Source organism: Hylaeus anthracinus, unplaced genomic scaffold, assembly GCF_026225885.1.
Source record: "Hylaeus anthracinus isolate JK02 unplaced genomic scaffold, UHH_iyHylAnth1.0_haploid 11989, whole genome shotgun sequence".
NCBI lineage: Eukaryota > Metazoa > Arthropoda > Insecta > Hymenoptera > Colletidae > Hylaeus > Hylaeus anthracinus.
The window spans coordinates 11,069,770-11,084,512 of record NW_026534337.1 but is presented as its reverse complement, the minus strand read 5'-3'; the positions used below and the strand labels follow the sequence as shown (position 1 = coordinate 11,084,512).

Sequence of the window (14,743 nt, the reverse complement as noted above, 5' to 3'; positions counted from 1 at the left end):
CTCGAAATAGACATCAGCCCGCTAAATAAATCGTTCGGCACACGCGACAAAACTCTCCGACGACGTTTCGGTGCTCGCGTGGCTCTAGCGTCAAACTTTCGTAAATAGTAGGTCCATGTGTTTTACGACCGGAGGATCTAAGCGCCATGCGCAGCTGCAGCGCATCTTTGCGGGTCAATGTTAGAAATTCGTAACAGGGTAGGCTGGGATCGATCGCGACACAGGTCGATCGTAAGAAAGCCGTATCGTGTCATCTGTAACCGATAGATAAGGTATACTTCGGGGTAACTTCGGCAACTGAACGGTTACCGTGGTTTCTTAAGTGGCTTGGAAGATATAGATAGCTGTAAAAAGCGTGTGCTTTGTCACGTATCCCCCAAGCTCTGACAAGCTTGTACATCCAAGTTTCGAGAGGAGCAGCACTGTTTACACATGGCTAACGACCTGTAGCGAATGGTTAATATTTCTCTTGGTCTCTTAGAAGGTTCTAATGATATATATTTAAGGAAACTTCAAGCTCTCCGACACCTGTTCGTATCTCGAAAAACTGAAAATCCTGGGAAAGCGAATTCCCCTACGCGACGCGTCACGCGGCAAGTTCGGTGCATCTGAACTTGTACCTTCATCGAGAAGAGGACAGGTGTTCTCGGCGGAATCCACGGTTCTGGGGTGGATCGAGAAGTGGTCGTTCGTGATACGCGGTTGTACGCATAATAGGGGCCGGTATCTTGTCCTGTCCTCGCACTCATAACATCTATTTCCAGAGCGGACCGACGACTAAGTTTAGATCGGCTGTTCCATATACTCGAGCCATTCGCCCACTCGGGTCCACTCGCTCGAACAAAATCTGATAATCGAACAAATAAGTGATCCACGCCCACGTCGTCAGCGTTTATAACCCCCCGCCGTCTTCTTCGAAGGCTCCGACGACGTCCCGTGCGCCTCGGTTTTTCGTTTTAATGACTATTAAGCGTTAGATGGATCGGGGCGGTGCCGAGAAACGAATTGGTAATAAACGTACGGCAAACGTTGCTCGTAAACGTAAGCTCTGCAAAGATGCGAGGAGATAAACACAGTTCTGCGAGCGAATTACATCGCGATACTGTATTTAGGTCGGTCAAGAGAGGGCGATACGTATCCGCGCGAGATAAACACTTCCTCGAGCTCGCGACTTTGAATCTCTCCAGGAGTCGGGAACGCTCGTCGCGTAAATAGAGAAGTCCAAAGGATAGAATTAAGTTTTGTTTAAATACCAAGATTCGAAGATAATAGATCGAAGGCGTGTCAACCGAATGAAGACAGTGGACGCAGGAATGAAAGAATTGCGAAGTAATAAGCTGCCGCGATGTTACTTCTGTTTTTCTTTTTTTTTTCGTATCCCGGGCTAAAAGTAACGCGTACTAAAAATATTTCGAGCATAAAGTGCGAGAAATTCTAGCGCCGCGGTCCATTCCGCTCGGTAACGAACGCGTGACATTAAGTCTCCTCCCCGTCAAACTTGGAGATATATTAGAAGAACCGTGCTCTATGCAATGGTATAGAATAAAATCGTGCCCATCATAAATTTATTCTAACTTTCATTCAACCAGTAACAAACGAGAAGCTGTTTATCTTCTCTTCCTTATTCAAATTTCCTATTCGGCCTCTGTCGCTTACGAAACAGAGGGTGCCATTACCGTAACGTAAACGATCCGAGCATTGCTCACGTTTCTGAGATCTTCTCTGGGTTTTTATCTCTTTTGACCCTCGCGTGCTTGTTTCCGCGAAACCGCGAGATTTACGTAGCGCCGCGAATTTGCTTATTTGCCCACAGACCGTATACCGCGTACCCTTCTTTTCGAAAATCAATCGCGCGAAATCCCGGTTCAGGCGTATTGTTGTTTTCTTTTGGAGTATTCCAGTTAGCTTTTCACGGTCGTTTCTCGAACGCGCGTTCCTTTAACGCCGCCGAATGGTGTAAACCAAACCATCGATCGTACAACAAAGTTTTAAGATTTTCATCACTTTCAATTGCGCTTCGTAATTTCAGCTGGTATCGTTGTACGTGTATCCTTCGATAAACATGCGAATATCCTGGAGCGTCCTGGAACGTCCTGGAGCGTCCGTGAATCCGAAAGAAATAAAAGAGAACGCTGAGATCGCTAACGAGGTATAAGCAAGCCGATTGATTCTTGAATAACGTCGGTAGCGATCCGTGGAACGGTGGAAGTACGAGTGTTCGGGTCGTTAGGTATAGATTCTAATACGCAAAGATAGATTCAGCGGTGAGGGGCGATCGTGTATATTTAGAAAAGTGGCTCGGCTTGCCAGAACCGAGAGAGACTCGTATCTCGGCATCGCGTGCGAGATTTCTCCCTCGAAGCTCGCCTTCACCCTCTCCATCTTCCTCCCGCGTTATTCACCGAGAACGTTAACACTTTCCGCATGGGCACCCCAGACTTTCCTCGCTATTTTCCCACTTTTCTCCGGTTCATTAAGACGACTCGCGAAGCGGTCCCAAACCTGGAAGTCGCTGGACCAGACTCCCTAAAAATACAAAGCTGACGCGTTCTTGAAAATGTGCACAGGGTAGTTCCAGAAACTGAGGCACGCGGCAACGCATGGGATTGGATTACCTTTCGATGGACGAACTGTGCAATAAACACGTGACTCTCGCGTGTCACACTCCCGCACCGCAAAATTGATCCTGGAGAAATATACAGTCGTCGAATGAAACTAGAAATTCCGCATGGAATCCCGAATGTTTCGAGCACTGAATTGCTTCTGAAAGGAGAAAGTAAATTCCGGGAGTAAATATGGACTGCAGGAAATTTTCGCGAAGATATCGACACGGTGGGCTCGATCGGTGTTTTGAAACCCAGCCAAAAATGTTCCACAGAAATTAGAATACCACTCCCGAAACCGAGAGTCGCGACGAGTATCGTGACTCCTGAATCGAAAGTCCGTCGTGTATGAATTATATAAAAAAAGCCAATTAGTCCTTCGAATTGTCGATGCGAGCGAAAAACATATTTTATTTTCGTCGGAAACACTGGCCAAGACCCACTTTTTCTTCGCACGGTGTTCTATTTCCTGTCGCGACGAGTATCTCTCTACTTTTGTTCGAGAATCGAGCCCGAGTGACGAATCTTCCAGAAACGATTCCGTTTCGTGGCTACAGATCAACATCGAGCGACTTCGGCTGTGGAAATCGATATTTCTTATTCGTAGCTGAAAGCACGTAGTCTTGAAAGTATGCTCCGCGAAGTTTATCTTAAAAACCATAAGGTTAATTCTATTCGCTGTTTAACCCTTAGATTTGTACACTTGCAATTGGTTTGTTTTTAATATCTGCTTGTATGTGTGTTACCGTTGCATAATGTTCTTCCGAACAAACATTAAAAAAATAAACGTCAGCTGTCGGAATTATTCAAATAATAAATACATCGATACTCCTTTAAATTTAATTTGGCAAATCAGGCTTCCAAGGGTTAAGCGAGTCGCGTTAGAGCCCTTACTCTCCGACCTCGGAATTTTCTCGATGGCTTCGAGGTTCGCACGTCTGTCGCAGAGAAAATAAATATAAATGTCCCTAAAATACCAGACTACCTCGCCGAGTCATCCACCATTGTATTATACGAGCGAATACATTCTAATTTCGATCCAAGGGCGTCAACGTAAAATTCTTACACGCTGACTTCTCGCGTCGATCGACCCCGTCATCTGGCTAATTTAGCAGCATCGGTAATTAATCTACTATAAAGTTTATTTTCTTTTAGACTTCTTTCTTGGTACCCTCCACCTTGGACGTTCGCAAACGTTTAACCACGCGTCGTCCTCTTCTATTTCCACCTTTGTTTTCTGAAACTCTGAGGACGACTAGCTCGGGACAATGCATAATAAATAGATCATCGTGACCGTGTGAAATTTCAAAAGCAACGCGAAGAAAGACAGAGCTATTTATGGCTGGAGGGCGTTCGCGGAACACAGGGTAGCTGTCGAACATGCCTCGATGACTGGTCTAGCGACGATTCTTCTTGTACAAAATAACGTTATTAATTCCAAGCATCACCACTCTTTCTAAACATTTCTATTCCCATCAAACACCAAGAGTGAAGACATTACCCATTATACAACCGACATATTTCAATTAATCGAATCAACTTCACCTGCGATACGATCCATTTATTCTAATTAAACGATGAAACGAGATCTTCGCGGAAACGACAGTACCAAACATCGATAATATTACGAATTTCAACCAAGGATAAAGATGGCCAACTTTACCCATCGTACAACCCCTACGTTTCAATTAATCGACGAAACAAGATCCTCGCTGGAACGAAAGCAGCAAACGTCAACGACAAAAAGGACAGATATTATTTTATCCGATCATCCTAGAGCGTGGACACTTTGCTTTCGCGTTGTACAATCCGTCGTTTTCGGCGATCTAGTTTCAAGTTCATCAGGAGCGAATATCTCCGCGTCCCCACTAATTACATGGTTTCAAGTTCAATAGCAACGGAAGTGCCAAACGGAAAGAGGAGGGTCGAGGAACGGAGCCGCGAGGGGTGGAACCGATAGCGTCGTAACGAAAGCGGAGGGCGGCGAAAGGGGCGGTTTTACGGGACTGTTCGTGGATCGCGCAGGATCTGGATGACGTCGGCATCCAAGGAGCGACCCTCGAAACGTCGCGTAGGTGTCTGAACGGTGGAGCTCGCGGGGACGAACGGGATCTGCCGAGGGATTCCTGCGCAGCCGCGGTGGATCTGTTCGCCACCTCGAGGTGTCACGATGGTATTTCGTGCGGTTAGTTGGCGCGCGGGGCCCCGGTGACTAGGACGGCCAATACAGGCGCTCCGTATAAAAGGAGAGACAAGAGACAGGGCCGAGAACGAGCAGGATACGCTGCATAAACGGAGTGACGACCACACAGTGACGACGACGAAGACGACCGAATTTAAATTGTTAGTAATTTAATTTTTATTTATTTTTTATTCTTGTTCGTTTACGACTACACGAGAAAGTCAGGAAAGTGCGCGAGAATCTCGTCGACCGAGCCGCGAGCTCGACCTCATCCCGCGATCGCGACGTTTCGCCTGCCTAGGTGCCAGGAGTCTCTGGAGACCCATTAGGATTTCTATCGCGACGTCGTGCCCGATTTCGTAACCGGCCTCTCGGAACTTTGGATAATTAAGTAGCCGCCTCAAGTAAGTCTCCTCCCTTGTTTGACACGCTGGATTTTTGAGCGAGAGTGCGTGCACGAGCTGAGCGAGTGAGAGTCCCACGGAAAAGTTCAGTGCGCCCTTTTTTTTTCCACCACCCTTGTCCCTCTTTCTCTCCGCCATCCCGATTTCCACCTCGTCTACACGGTGAATCGCGTGTGCATCTGGTGCCAGCAGTGCTTCAAAAGTGTTACGTTTCGTTTCGTTCGCGGGCACGCGACCAAGTGCAATCCCCCCTCGTTATACTTGGAGATCTTTGGACCAGGACGGTGCGTAACGTTTTTTTTTTTTTTCAATTTCACCCATCGAAGGCTTCGGCAGAGATGGCGAACAAAATCGCCCTCGAGTGATTACATTCGGTTACTCGATCGAACGTTTCGTTCGTTTCACGTGAAAATAATGGAAAACAATGTGAATTCATTTATATATATATATTTATTGGACAGGAAGTTGTTTATCAATGCTGCAACTCGGGAAGTATCAAATTCTTTCTCGTTGAACGTTTAGAAACTCGATTATTTGTTTAGTAAGTATTCGGGTCGGAAGAGGGCTCCAGGAAAAGGATCCGAATCGTTGTTGAGCAAATAAACGGCTTTCCAAGCGTTTCTTACAGTCTCCTGCTTATTATTAAGGAAGAATAGATATTTCCCAAACGCGTGACGTCGTTCGAAATTTTCATTTTGCTCGTCCCTGGTGCGCGCATTCCTTCGAACGGGGATGATCTGTTCGTGACGTTCGATTAATCGAACAGTTCAATGTTTATTTAGTCGGCGACGTTTTTCCAATCGTTAACCTCGTTTATTTCATTTTATTAACGCTACGAGAGCCGTCTAAATATTCTTCTCCGTGCGGTCGCTCGAATTATGATTCGAATTTTCAATACCAGAAATTTTTATCTGTCTCTGCCTTTGAACGCGATCTTCGAGCTCTTCGATCTTCGCTTCGCGTGTCCACCCTTCGTTGCTCTTTTTTAAACGTGCCTCCGCGTCGCTGTTAGAAAACGTACGGTTCCTGGAGGGGGGGGGGGGCGGCAATCGACGCGACGACCTTGACACGATCACGTTAAGGGCAGCACTGCGAAAGATAGGCGAAGCGAATCACCGAAAGCCGAGAGGAACGTCGACGATTTCTTTCCTGGATCGTTGGGTACGATCGCTCGGGGCGGTTCCGTGACAATTCGCCACGAGTCTCGTCGCGTCCAACCACCAAGAACTATTCGTAGACTACTATCTAGGTATCTAGGCTCGAAGTCCACTTATTTTTAGAAAGACGTAACGTGAGGAGGAGAGGACGGGTCGTCGTTCCACTGGTCGTTTCGATCATTTTCCTCGAGCACGTTTTCTTCCGTTTCGTACGTCTGTCCTCTCGTGTATTCTCCGGCTGGCTCGTCCATCACCCGGATCCTCACCTCGTCTAGCATTTCGTCCGATTAGCTAGTCGACGCGTCCGTTTGTCCGTCTATCCATCTCGCATCCGTCGACTTCTTCGTCCCCGTGTCCACCATCTTGTCCCCGTTGTTTTGCCTCGTCGCTGAACGTTTTGGAAAGACGCGTTTGTCAATGTCCGCGACCGAAAAGCTCACGAGGAAACGTATTTGACCCTAATCCTACCTGGAGGTAATTTTGGGTCACGTACAGTGGCGGATCTAGAGGATCTCGGATAGGGGGAGGAAAAGCAAGATTAAAGGTTTCGAAGAATCCCGAGGAACGAACTGACGAACGAAGACGATACCTTCGTAAAGAAGTGACGACAATTGTATGTCTCTCAGATACCAACCCTCTCACTGCCTGCCAATTCTTATTTCTCTTGTCTGTAGTTTTGCCTGAGTAGCACCGGACCACGAATCCCTAGGAAACGAACTTAATAAACATTTCGATTGTCTGTACTGAAATTTAGCCAACAGATTTTTTCCTGGTAGCAACTTGATGATCCACGCGATTGGTGTACAAATTTAATCGCAGACTCTTACGGTTAGTCGAAGCTGGTATGCGACTAGGTAGGATCAGGGTTGAAAGGTAACGCGAGAAGTAATCTACGGGAGTCGTATCGATCACGGACGGAGTCGATCTGTCAAAAATTCTTGACCGATCTTTCACTCGACGCGCTCGGGTTTACGTTATTTATAGATCTCATGGTCAGCCAACCAGAAAATTACACCTGTTGATCGTCGAAGCTTGTCGAAATTAGCACGGGATGACTAACTTATTGTTTTTGGACTTTGCTTCTCATCGTCGAATCATTTCCTTCGATATATCGTCCATCTTTTTTTAAACCTGTCGACGCTGGCCGCTCGCTGAACGTCGGTTAAAAAAAACCTCGATCATATATATTTGCGCGTTTTCTTTTCTTTTTTTAAATCTGTGTGACATCGTTCTTTGGTCGAAAATCACCATCGTACAGTGGCGTTACGACTTACAATTAGGTTAGCGTTAGAATTCGGAGAGGTGTTTCTGCGAATCTCGGTTCTTGTTTATCGTTCGTCAGCTCGTTGATTTTGATCGATCTGGCATTAAACATTTGCACAACTAGATGGCAAAAAGCTCTCGACAACGAGAGTGATTACATAATCGATTAAAAGCAGAAACTTATTAAGAATTGTACTTGTTTGACTTTGATCTAAAGGAAATGACATTACTAGACTGCGGAATTTTATGCATTTATAGGAAATTTGAATGTGCAAGAAACTACAAAATGCTAACAATATACAAGAATATAAAAAAGATTGATGATAAAGTTCACGTTATAATATTTGAAAAATAAAATAAATTCCTATTTAGGCTCACTTTTTGCATAAAGATCCGCAGTCTAGACGTTACTTTTCGGTCCCCCTAACATGATGGCTAACGATACATAGAGTGTTTGTACTGGAATGCGAAGTCTCCTGTCGTACTTGCTGGAAAAGTGAACGTAATAATTCATTGCAATGGTAGAAGTATTTATTAATCCGAGAAAGTGTTCAGGGTGGTTCAGTCGGGTTAACCTTCCTCCGTTTAGCGGAAAGGGGGTGCGGAGCCTCCGTGGAAGAAAAGGCTTTCCTCGTTGTTCGTGAATAATTCGGGCGCGTCGATATAGGACCGCGGTGGCGTCGACTCGCGTAAGCGTGGCTTTGAGTCAGTCTACGGAAATAGCTGTTGCGACGGGAGTGATGCCGTGAAAATAGTAGTATAGACAGAAGAAGAGTGCGCCGGAACGCATGCCTCGACCAATAATTATAACTTCTAGGTCGGATATAGTGCGCTCGGTAAGTTTATCTCGGTGTTAGCCTCTCCGATGACCTAATATTCTTCCCGTTGCCGCAATTTCGAATGTGAATCACTCCCTCGTGACGGAGCCGCGTTGTTGGGGTTACGCGTTTCCCAGATCTTCTTGGCCCTCCATCCTTGGCATTCGTCGATCTCGAATAGGGTAGAGTTATTGCACGTCGTCCGGTGGAGGGGGATAAAGGGATAAGTAAAACGAGGGTTAACGAATTACGAGTGGGAATAGGAAGCATCCACAGCGTCGAGTTTCTCCGCGAGTTGATTGCGAAAAGCTGCGAGTCACAGTCATCTTGAAGGACTAAATAGAATAGGGATACCACGACCAAAGTGTCTCTGAGCTAGCTACCTTGGCGTTCCGTTAATAATGGTAATAAGGGATGTTAACCCTTTAACCTATAACAACGTGCGAGACTCGTGGTACAGAATTTGAGTCGAGGACGAAAGGGCGCAAGGAATTTTATTCCTCATTACGCCATTCACGATTCTATAGTAAATCGTAAGTGAAAGGGTTAAAAGATGGCGCATCCCTTTGCGTAGCAAACGCTTGGTCTCGACCGACGCCACGACACCGTTTCGCCAATGATATTTTCGTCTCGTCATTGCTACATGGTGGTTGATTCGTTCCATTCTTTTTATAACCGCATCTACATTGTGCCACTTGTTATTAGGTCAAGCTGTCATCGGGTACATTACAACGCGGGAAGACAATAAAATTATGCCAAGTTGTAGCGATCGTTCCTAGACACCGGCCCGAAAATATCGAGACAGGGGGCCGAAACACCTGTTCGCCCATCAATTCCGACGACGATTTTCAAAAGTAACATTCCACGTTTCTTTGCGCGTTTCGCAATGTTCTCCTCGCCTAAAAGAAATAATTAATTTTCTTAGATCATCATTTCGATTCGTGTACGAACGTAAAGTTTCGAAAGAAGTACACAAAAGTGACGAGCACGTAAAATTGCGTTCTCGATATGAGACTATTTCTGCGACAGCCAATCGCGTCCTCTGATCTAGGTGATTGCCAAAGTTTCCATCGAATCGAATCGCGGCCATCGTTAACGTCGTCGAAACGATTTGGGCTTTGAGGACGCGACAGCCGTCGCATCGTTTCGATCGAAGGCGTTCCGACGCAGATCTTCCAAACGGTGACGCTTCAAAAAGCGTCGCTTCGTATTTAGAGGCCCTTCGTTGGTCGTCAGGGTTGTACAGTTACAGGACCCGAGATTTCGACGAATGTTTAGGTCATCGTGCGATGTTCGACGTCCCTTCCGATCTTCGGTCATTCCCTTCTTTACTTGGCACAGGCGTGCCGTCCCGTCAAAAGTGTGTCTCAAACAAAGAGGAACTTGCCGTTCGGAAAGGTCGGCTGCGAACGGAGGTCGTCGACCCTGATCGTTACCCGATACAATGTTGCGTTCATCGAGCGGACATTGAGCATTGACCCTCGCGTTCTTTGGAATCTTTCGCTACTTTTTCTTTGATCTCTATTTTGCTCAGAAATATTGGACGATAATCGTCTCCTTTCGCTCGAGCCGTAAATTTCGATTAACTATACCATCCGAGACGAGTTCTGGAGAAATAAAGAGGACGAAAATACAACGCCGCGTAAAATGGGCGAGGTTCGACAGCAGCTGCTTCGAAACCCAAGCTCCACTTTCTAAATCAGCTAAACGGTGAGACGGTCGTCGTAATGAGTAATAATTCGATCTAATTGGACGAGAATCGGCCGTGCGAAGTTAACAAAATCAGACGAAAATGAAAACGAAACGCAGGGAAGGGATAGAATGAGAACGGTTGTTACGGAGCATCGCAATCTCGAGAATGTTTCGGGGGCTCGTTGCCAAGTCTTACCGTGACGTTGTAACACTTCGTTCTGCTTTCCGTTTCTCCGGCCCAGTGAATGCTATGTTGTACCCTGGCGTTCGCTCATTTTCGCTCCCAACTCTCGGCATTTTATTCGATGACGAGGTCTCGAATACGGTTAATGACTAACTGCATCCGTTGAATCAGACTTTGGTTTGAACATCTGCAGGTTGCTTTGACAATCGAATGATCGTCTTTGTTTATTTACAAATGTCTTGTAGGAACTTGCTGTAATAAAGCAATTAGCATTCCATAGAACAGTTAACCACCTGAGCTCGAACTCCTTCGACCTGAAATATAATTTCTAATTGAAATTAATGTCGATATACAGTTAAATTTGAATTTCGCTCAGCTTCTTGGCACCCACGTTCGCGAAACTACAAACTCGAGAGCTAAGAGGTTTCCATCTTGGGGCTGGAGGAACCCTATGTCTTCAGGGGACGAGAGTGTTTTCCTACACTTTCCCGAAATGTTTGTTTTATTCCCGAGTTGTATCGCGACCTAAATGTCTGCGTTTCCACGGTTAGATGCCAAACATAATAACCGATTACCAAGATAACTGGTCCACCTATTTTCGAGCCAAGAGTCGCATTAATAATAGAGGTCTTACGTCATTGTTCGGCCTTGGACGTCTTGGAAAATATGCTTGGAGTCACGGATTCCACGAAAATTCGCTGCTCGCCACGGTCAATCTCCATCCATCGATCTCGAATCGTTCCTTACAGCTTCCCCTCGTTCGTGTCGCTTTTATCCCGCGTCTACAGCCAAGAATTTCTAGAAAATTCTGAAATCTTTTATAGAAAAATCTGTCATTGCCTCGAGAAGTCCACGTTTGAATTTAAAGAAATAATTTACCTACAATATCCTTTATCTAATATTCGCGAATTCGAGCGATTCAATCCCGACGGGAACATTCCACGAATCGCTTTTCGTCGAATTACATAAAGTTCTATTTCGAATATGTTAGTCGCGATAGATCATTTCCCGAGTTCGAATGTAACGGGCGAAATATAATAATTTGGCCCGCGTCACCAGCGATTTTGAAACTGGAAACTCTCCTCGAGTTTTGCTACCGTCCGTCTTCTTAATCTTCCGAGCGATTTATCTTCGATTCAACGACGCGCGGACCCGTTAACGACTATAAAAGCGAATCGACCGTAAGCTCGAGAAATCCGAGCGAAACAGCTACAAGCAATCGGACAGCCGTCCAATTCTGTAAACTTTCGGTAATTTGATATCATTATGCAACGCCTGAGAAATTGCACCTATCCCGCCAAACGTCTCTTTCACTGCGTGAGAAACCGATACACGACGATCCAAAATCCAACACTGCTGTAAACAAATTGCGCGTAGATCGATTGACGATACAATCATAATTTTCTAGGGGTAGTAGTGTGGCACGAGAGGTACAAGCCACTTCCTCGTCGATACGTGAGAGTTTCTTTCTACCAAGTCATTTGGCGGGAGCCTTGCAACAATGTATCAAACACTCTACTAGAACTACATGTCATCGTTATAATAAAATATTCGATAAACTCGTCCAATTCTGTAACGACGAAATATTATTACAAGCCTTCTGCCAAGTGAATTTTATTGTATCGTCGCGGAAGTAGTCGCGGCTCGTATTGGGTCAGACGCGCTAGTCAGTCACCGCAAGACCCGCGATCGAGGAAGAATCGTTCGATCGCGATAGAACTCTAGTTTCTCGTGGAGCGATCGTGTATTTTAACAGGATCGATTGCTTGTCGATTAGGTACAAGGAAGAGGAGGACGTTCGAGAGGAGGCGGTGGGTACCCTCGGAACCGAGGGGAGAGCACGACAGGTTGGATGGTGCCGCGGGTCGGCGCCGTTTGAACCAATCCCGAGGAGGTCGGCCAGTTTTCTTCGACAGTGAAAGCGAAGAAAGCAGCCTCGACAGGGCACTCGATCACGAAGGGAGGAAGGGTGGCTCGCCACCCGTGAAATTAGCGGTAAAGGGAGGTGCGAAGGCGGCCCGACGCCATGGGGGTCGCCGACGATTTCGCGCCTAGCTTCACCCAGAAGCCGCAGCTTAGACAGGAGGACGACGGGAACCGGTTGATCTTTGAGTGTCAGCTGGTCAGCTCGCCCAAACCGGATATATCGTGGTTCCGGGGCGAGACCGAGCTCAGTCCAGATGCCAGGACCAACTTCAGGATACAGAGCATCGGGACGACCAAGTTCCTGGTCGTTCTGGAGCTCGACGACGTCATCGAGACCGATGCTGGACTCTACAAGGTCAAGGCTAAGAACAAGATGGGCGAGGTCGCGGCTTCGATTAACCTTAATTTCAGTCGTGAGTACACCCTCGCTTCTTTCACCCGTTACTTTTCTTTTTTCTACCCGCGACACTTAAGGGTCGTCGAATTGTGAATTTTACTCGGATACAATTTTTATAGATTTCTCGTACCTATTTTTCAATCTGTTTACAAGAACGATACAATGGTCGTTCGAAACCCTTGAGAGTAATACGGAACAGGACCATTGAAAAAAAATTGTAGTAATAACGATGTACACGTATTTAGCTTAAGTTCCCTTTCCGTGACACGAAATTTCCGAAATGAATTGAAATCTCGTTATTTCCAGCTGTCGACGAGCCTAGGGAGAAGTAAGTCCGCCGATCTTGCGGTTTTCAAATATGAGATCGTTTGTCGCTTCTCTAGGCTCTATCTTTTAATTTCCGCTGATTTTTCTTTTTAACGCTTCTTTCACTTTAACCCTTTATTTACTGGCGGGACCTATAAATCCCGTCAATTTTCTCGTGATACTGTATCAATTAAACGCTTTGAAAGATTGAAACCTATTGTAACTTTCAAGTCTACTCGATCCACTTCTATGATGTTCTTTTTTAATTGTTGAGTGGCAACGCAAGCTTTTATTTTGAAAGCTTGTTAGACACCAAGCCGGACGCCTAGATTTTAAAAACTCTCGAGAAATTCAGTAAATAAAGGGTTAATCCTCCATCGCATCGTGCGTACATATATTCTTCGAAGAGACACGCTACGCGATGGAGGGTTAATTTTTCTCGCGTTTCAAGATTTATTTGCCTCGCTTATTATGCTCTTTTTCTTTGTGTGTGATTTTAGCTGCGGAGGAATCGATTAGACGAGGGTGAGTGTTCCGCTTGCTCTTCGCGAATACCTTCGCGTGTTTATTGTGTGTGTTTTTTTGCAAACGTTGCTTCGTGTTCCATTTTTAGCATACAGTCACTAACCGCTCCTTTTATTTCCAAATTATCGAGATGTCCCGTCGAAAGAATTTTCATAACGACATAGTGGCGATCAAAATGGTCGACTCGGGCCTTCCAGCGACGCGATTTCTATCGCGACGGCGTCGAACAAACGATCGAGTCGCAGCGAGCGTGTTTCGTCGATAATGTTTAGGTGCACGTCAAATGCGGTTGAGTAAAAATAACCGTCGCGGAATGCTCGCTATTTTTGGTGTTCGTTCACGTGCGCTCACGAGCACGCGCGAGCGCGTGAGTCCGTCCGATAAGAGAAACGAACCGGCTATGCATCTTCTGGCCGACCGATCGCTCAATTTTCTTCTTCTTCTGCCCACGCATACGTGGCTGACTGGTCGACGTGGAAATAGAATCGAGAGCCTCTCCTCTATTTTCATTCTCGTTCTTCTAGCCGACGACATTTGTTCCGAGAACGGTCTTATAATTACGAACCAACGCCGCGCGCTCCGGAATATTTTCATTCAAACCTATTCATGGACACGCGTGACGCGTCGCTCCTATGTATTTTTGTCTAGGAAACTTTTTTCTGCTCGCGAACTTCTTTAAATATAGGAGTCTAAACGAAAAACAAGGCAAGCTACGGAGAATTCGAATCCACGATCCTCGGATCCACAGACCGCTTTAGTTCTCGTTTGACTCCTTATTGTTAGGAGGCGTGGATACTACATATACAGGGTGAGTCTTCCAGCCTGACGACCTCAAATAACTCGTAAGTTATTCGTTGTACGACGAAATGTTTCAAACAAATGCTGCATGGTATCTAGGGGGATTGAGATATCTTCGAATTAATAATTTTCTATTAGGAAAAATGCTTAGTCAACGTGATTCTTAACACGACTTTGTTCTTTGCAACTTTTGTTCAAAACATTTTGTCGTACAAACCTCACTCACAAAGGAAGCGGCGTGGTGTTCTGTTAATCCGGCAACGGATCGTTAACGTTCGCGAGAGCAGAATCGCTGTGTAACTCGACGAGGAAACGCGCGATCGATGATTCGTACGTTGCTAAAAGCTTCGCGAAGACTTGTTTGTTTTTCGTCGAAAGTTTGCTTGAATTTCGCGGATAAATAGAAATTGGGTCGAAAGTCGCTTCTCCGCGGGGGCATGACGAGGCGGTCGAGACGGGACGCGTTATATTTTCGGATCGGATCGACA

General features: G+C 45.9%; 1 protein-coding gene across 44 annotated transcripts in view; it reads left to right on the top strand.

The window, feature by feature from the left end:
* The first annotated feature begins 4,711 nt into the window (after nt 1-4,711).
* LOC128887865 (twitchin) overlaps nt 4,712-14,743 on the top strand; it is a 91,853-nt gene continuing 81,821 nt past the window's right edge. For 21 of the 44 annotated variants that reach the window (XM_054144302.1, XM_054144295.1, XM_054144296.1 and 18 more), the window contains exons 1-3: nt 4,713-5,189; nt 12,081-12,642; nt 12,933-12,954. In XM_054144302.1, coding sequence (XP_054000277.1) covers nt 12,330-12,642; nt 12,933-12,954 — 335 coding nt within the window. In that variant the 5' untranslated portion in view covers nt 4,713-5,189; nt 12,081-12,329. Of the gene's footprint in view, nt 5,190-12,080; nt 12,643-12,932; nt 12,955-14,743 lie in introns of all 44 variants that reach the window. The other 23 variants (XM_054144276.1, XM_054144301.1, XM_054144291.1 and 20 more) reach the window with 7 other exon arrangements.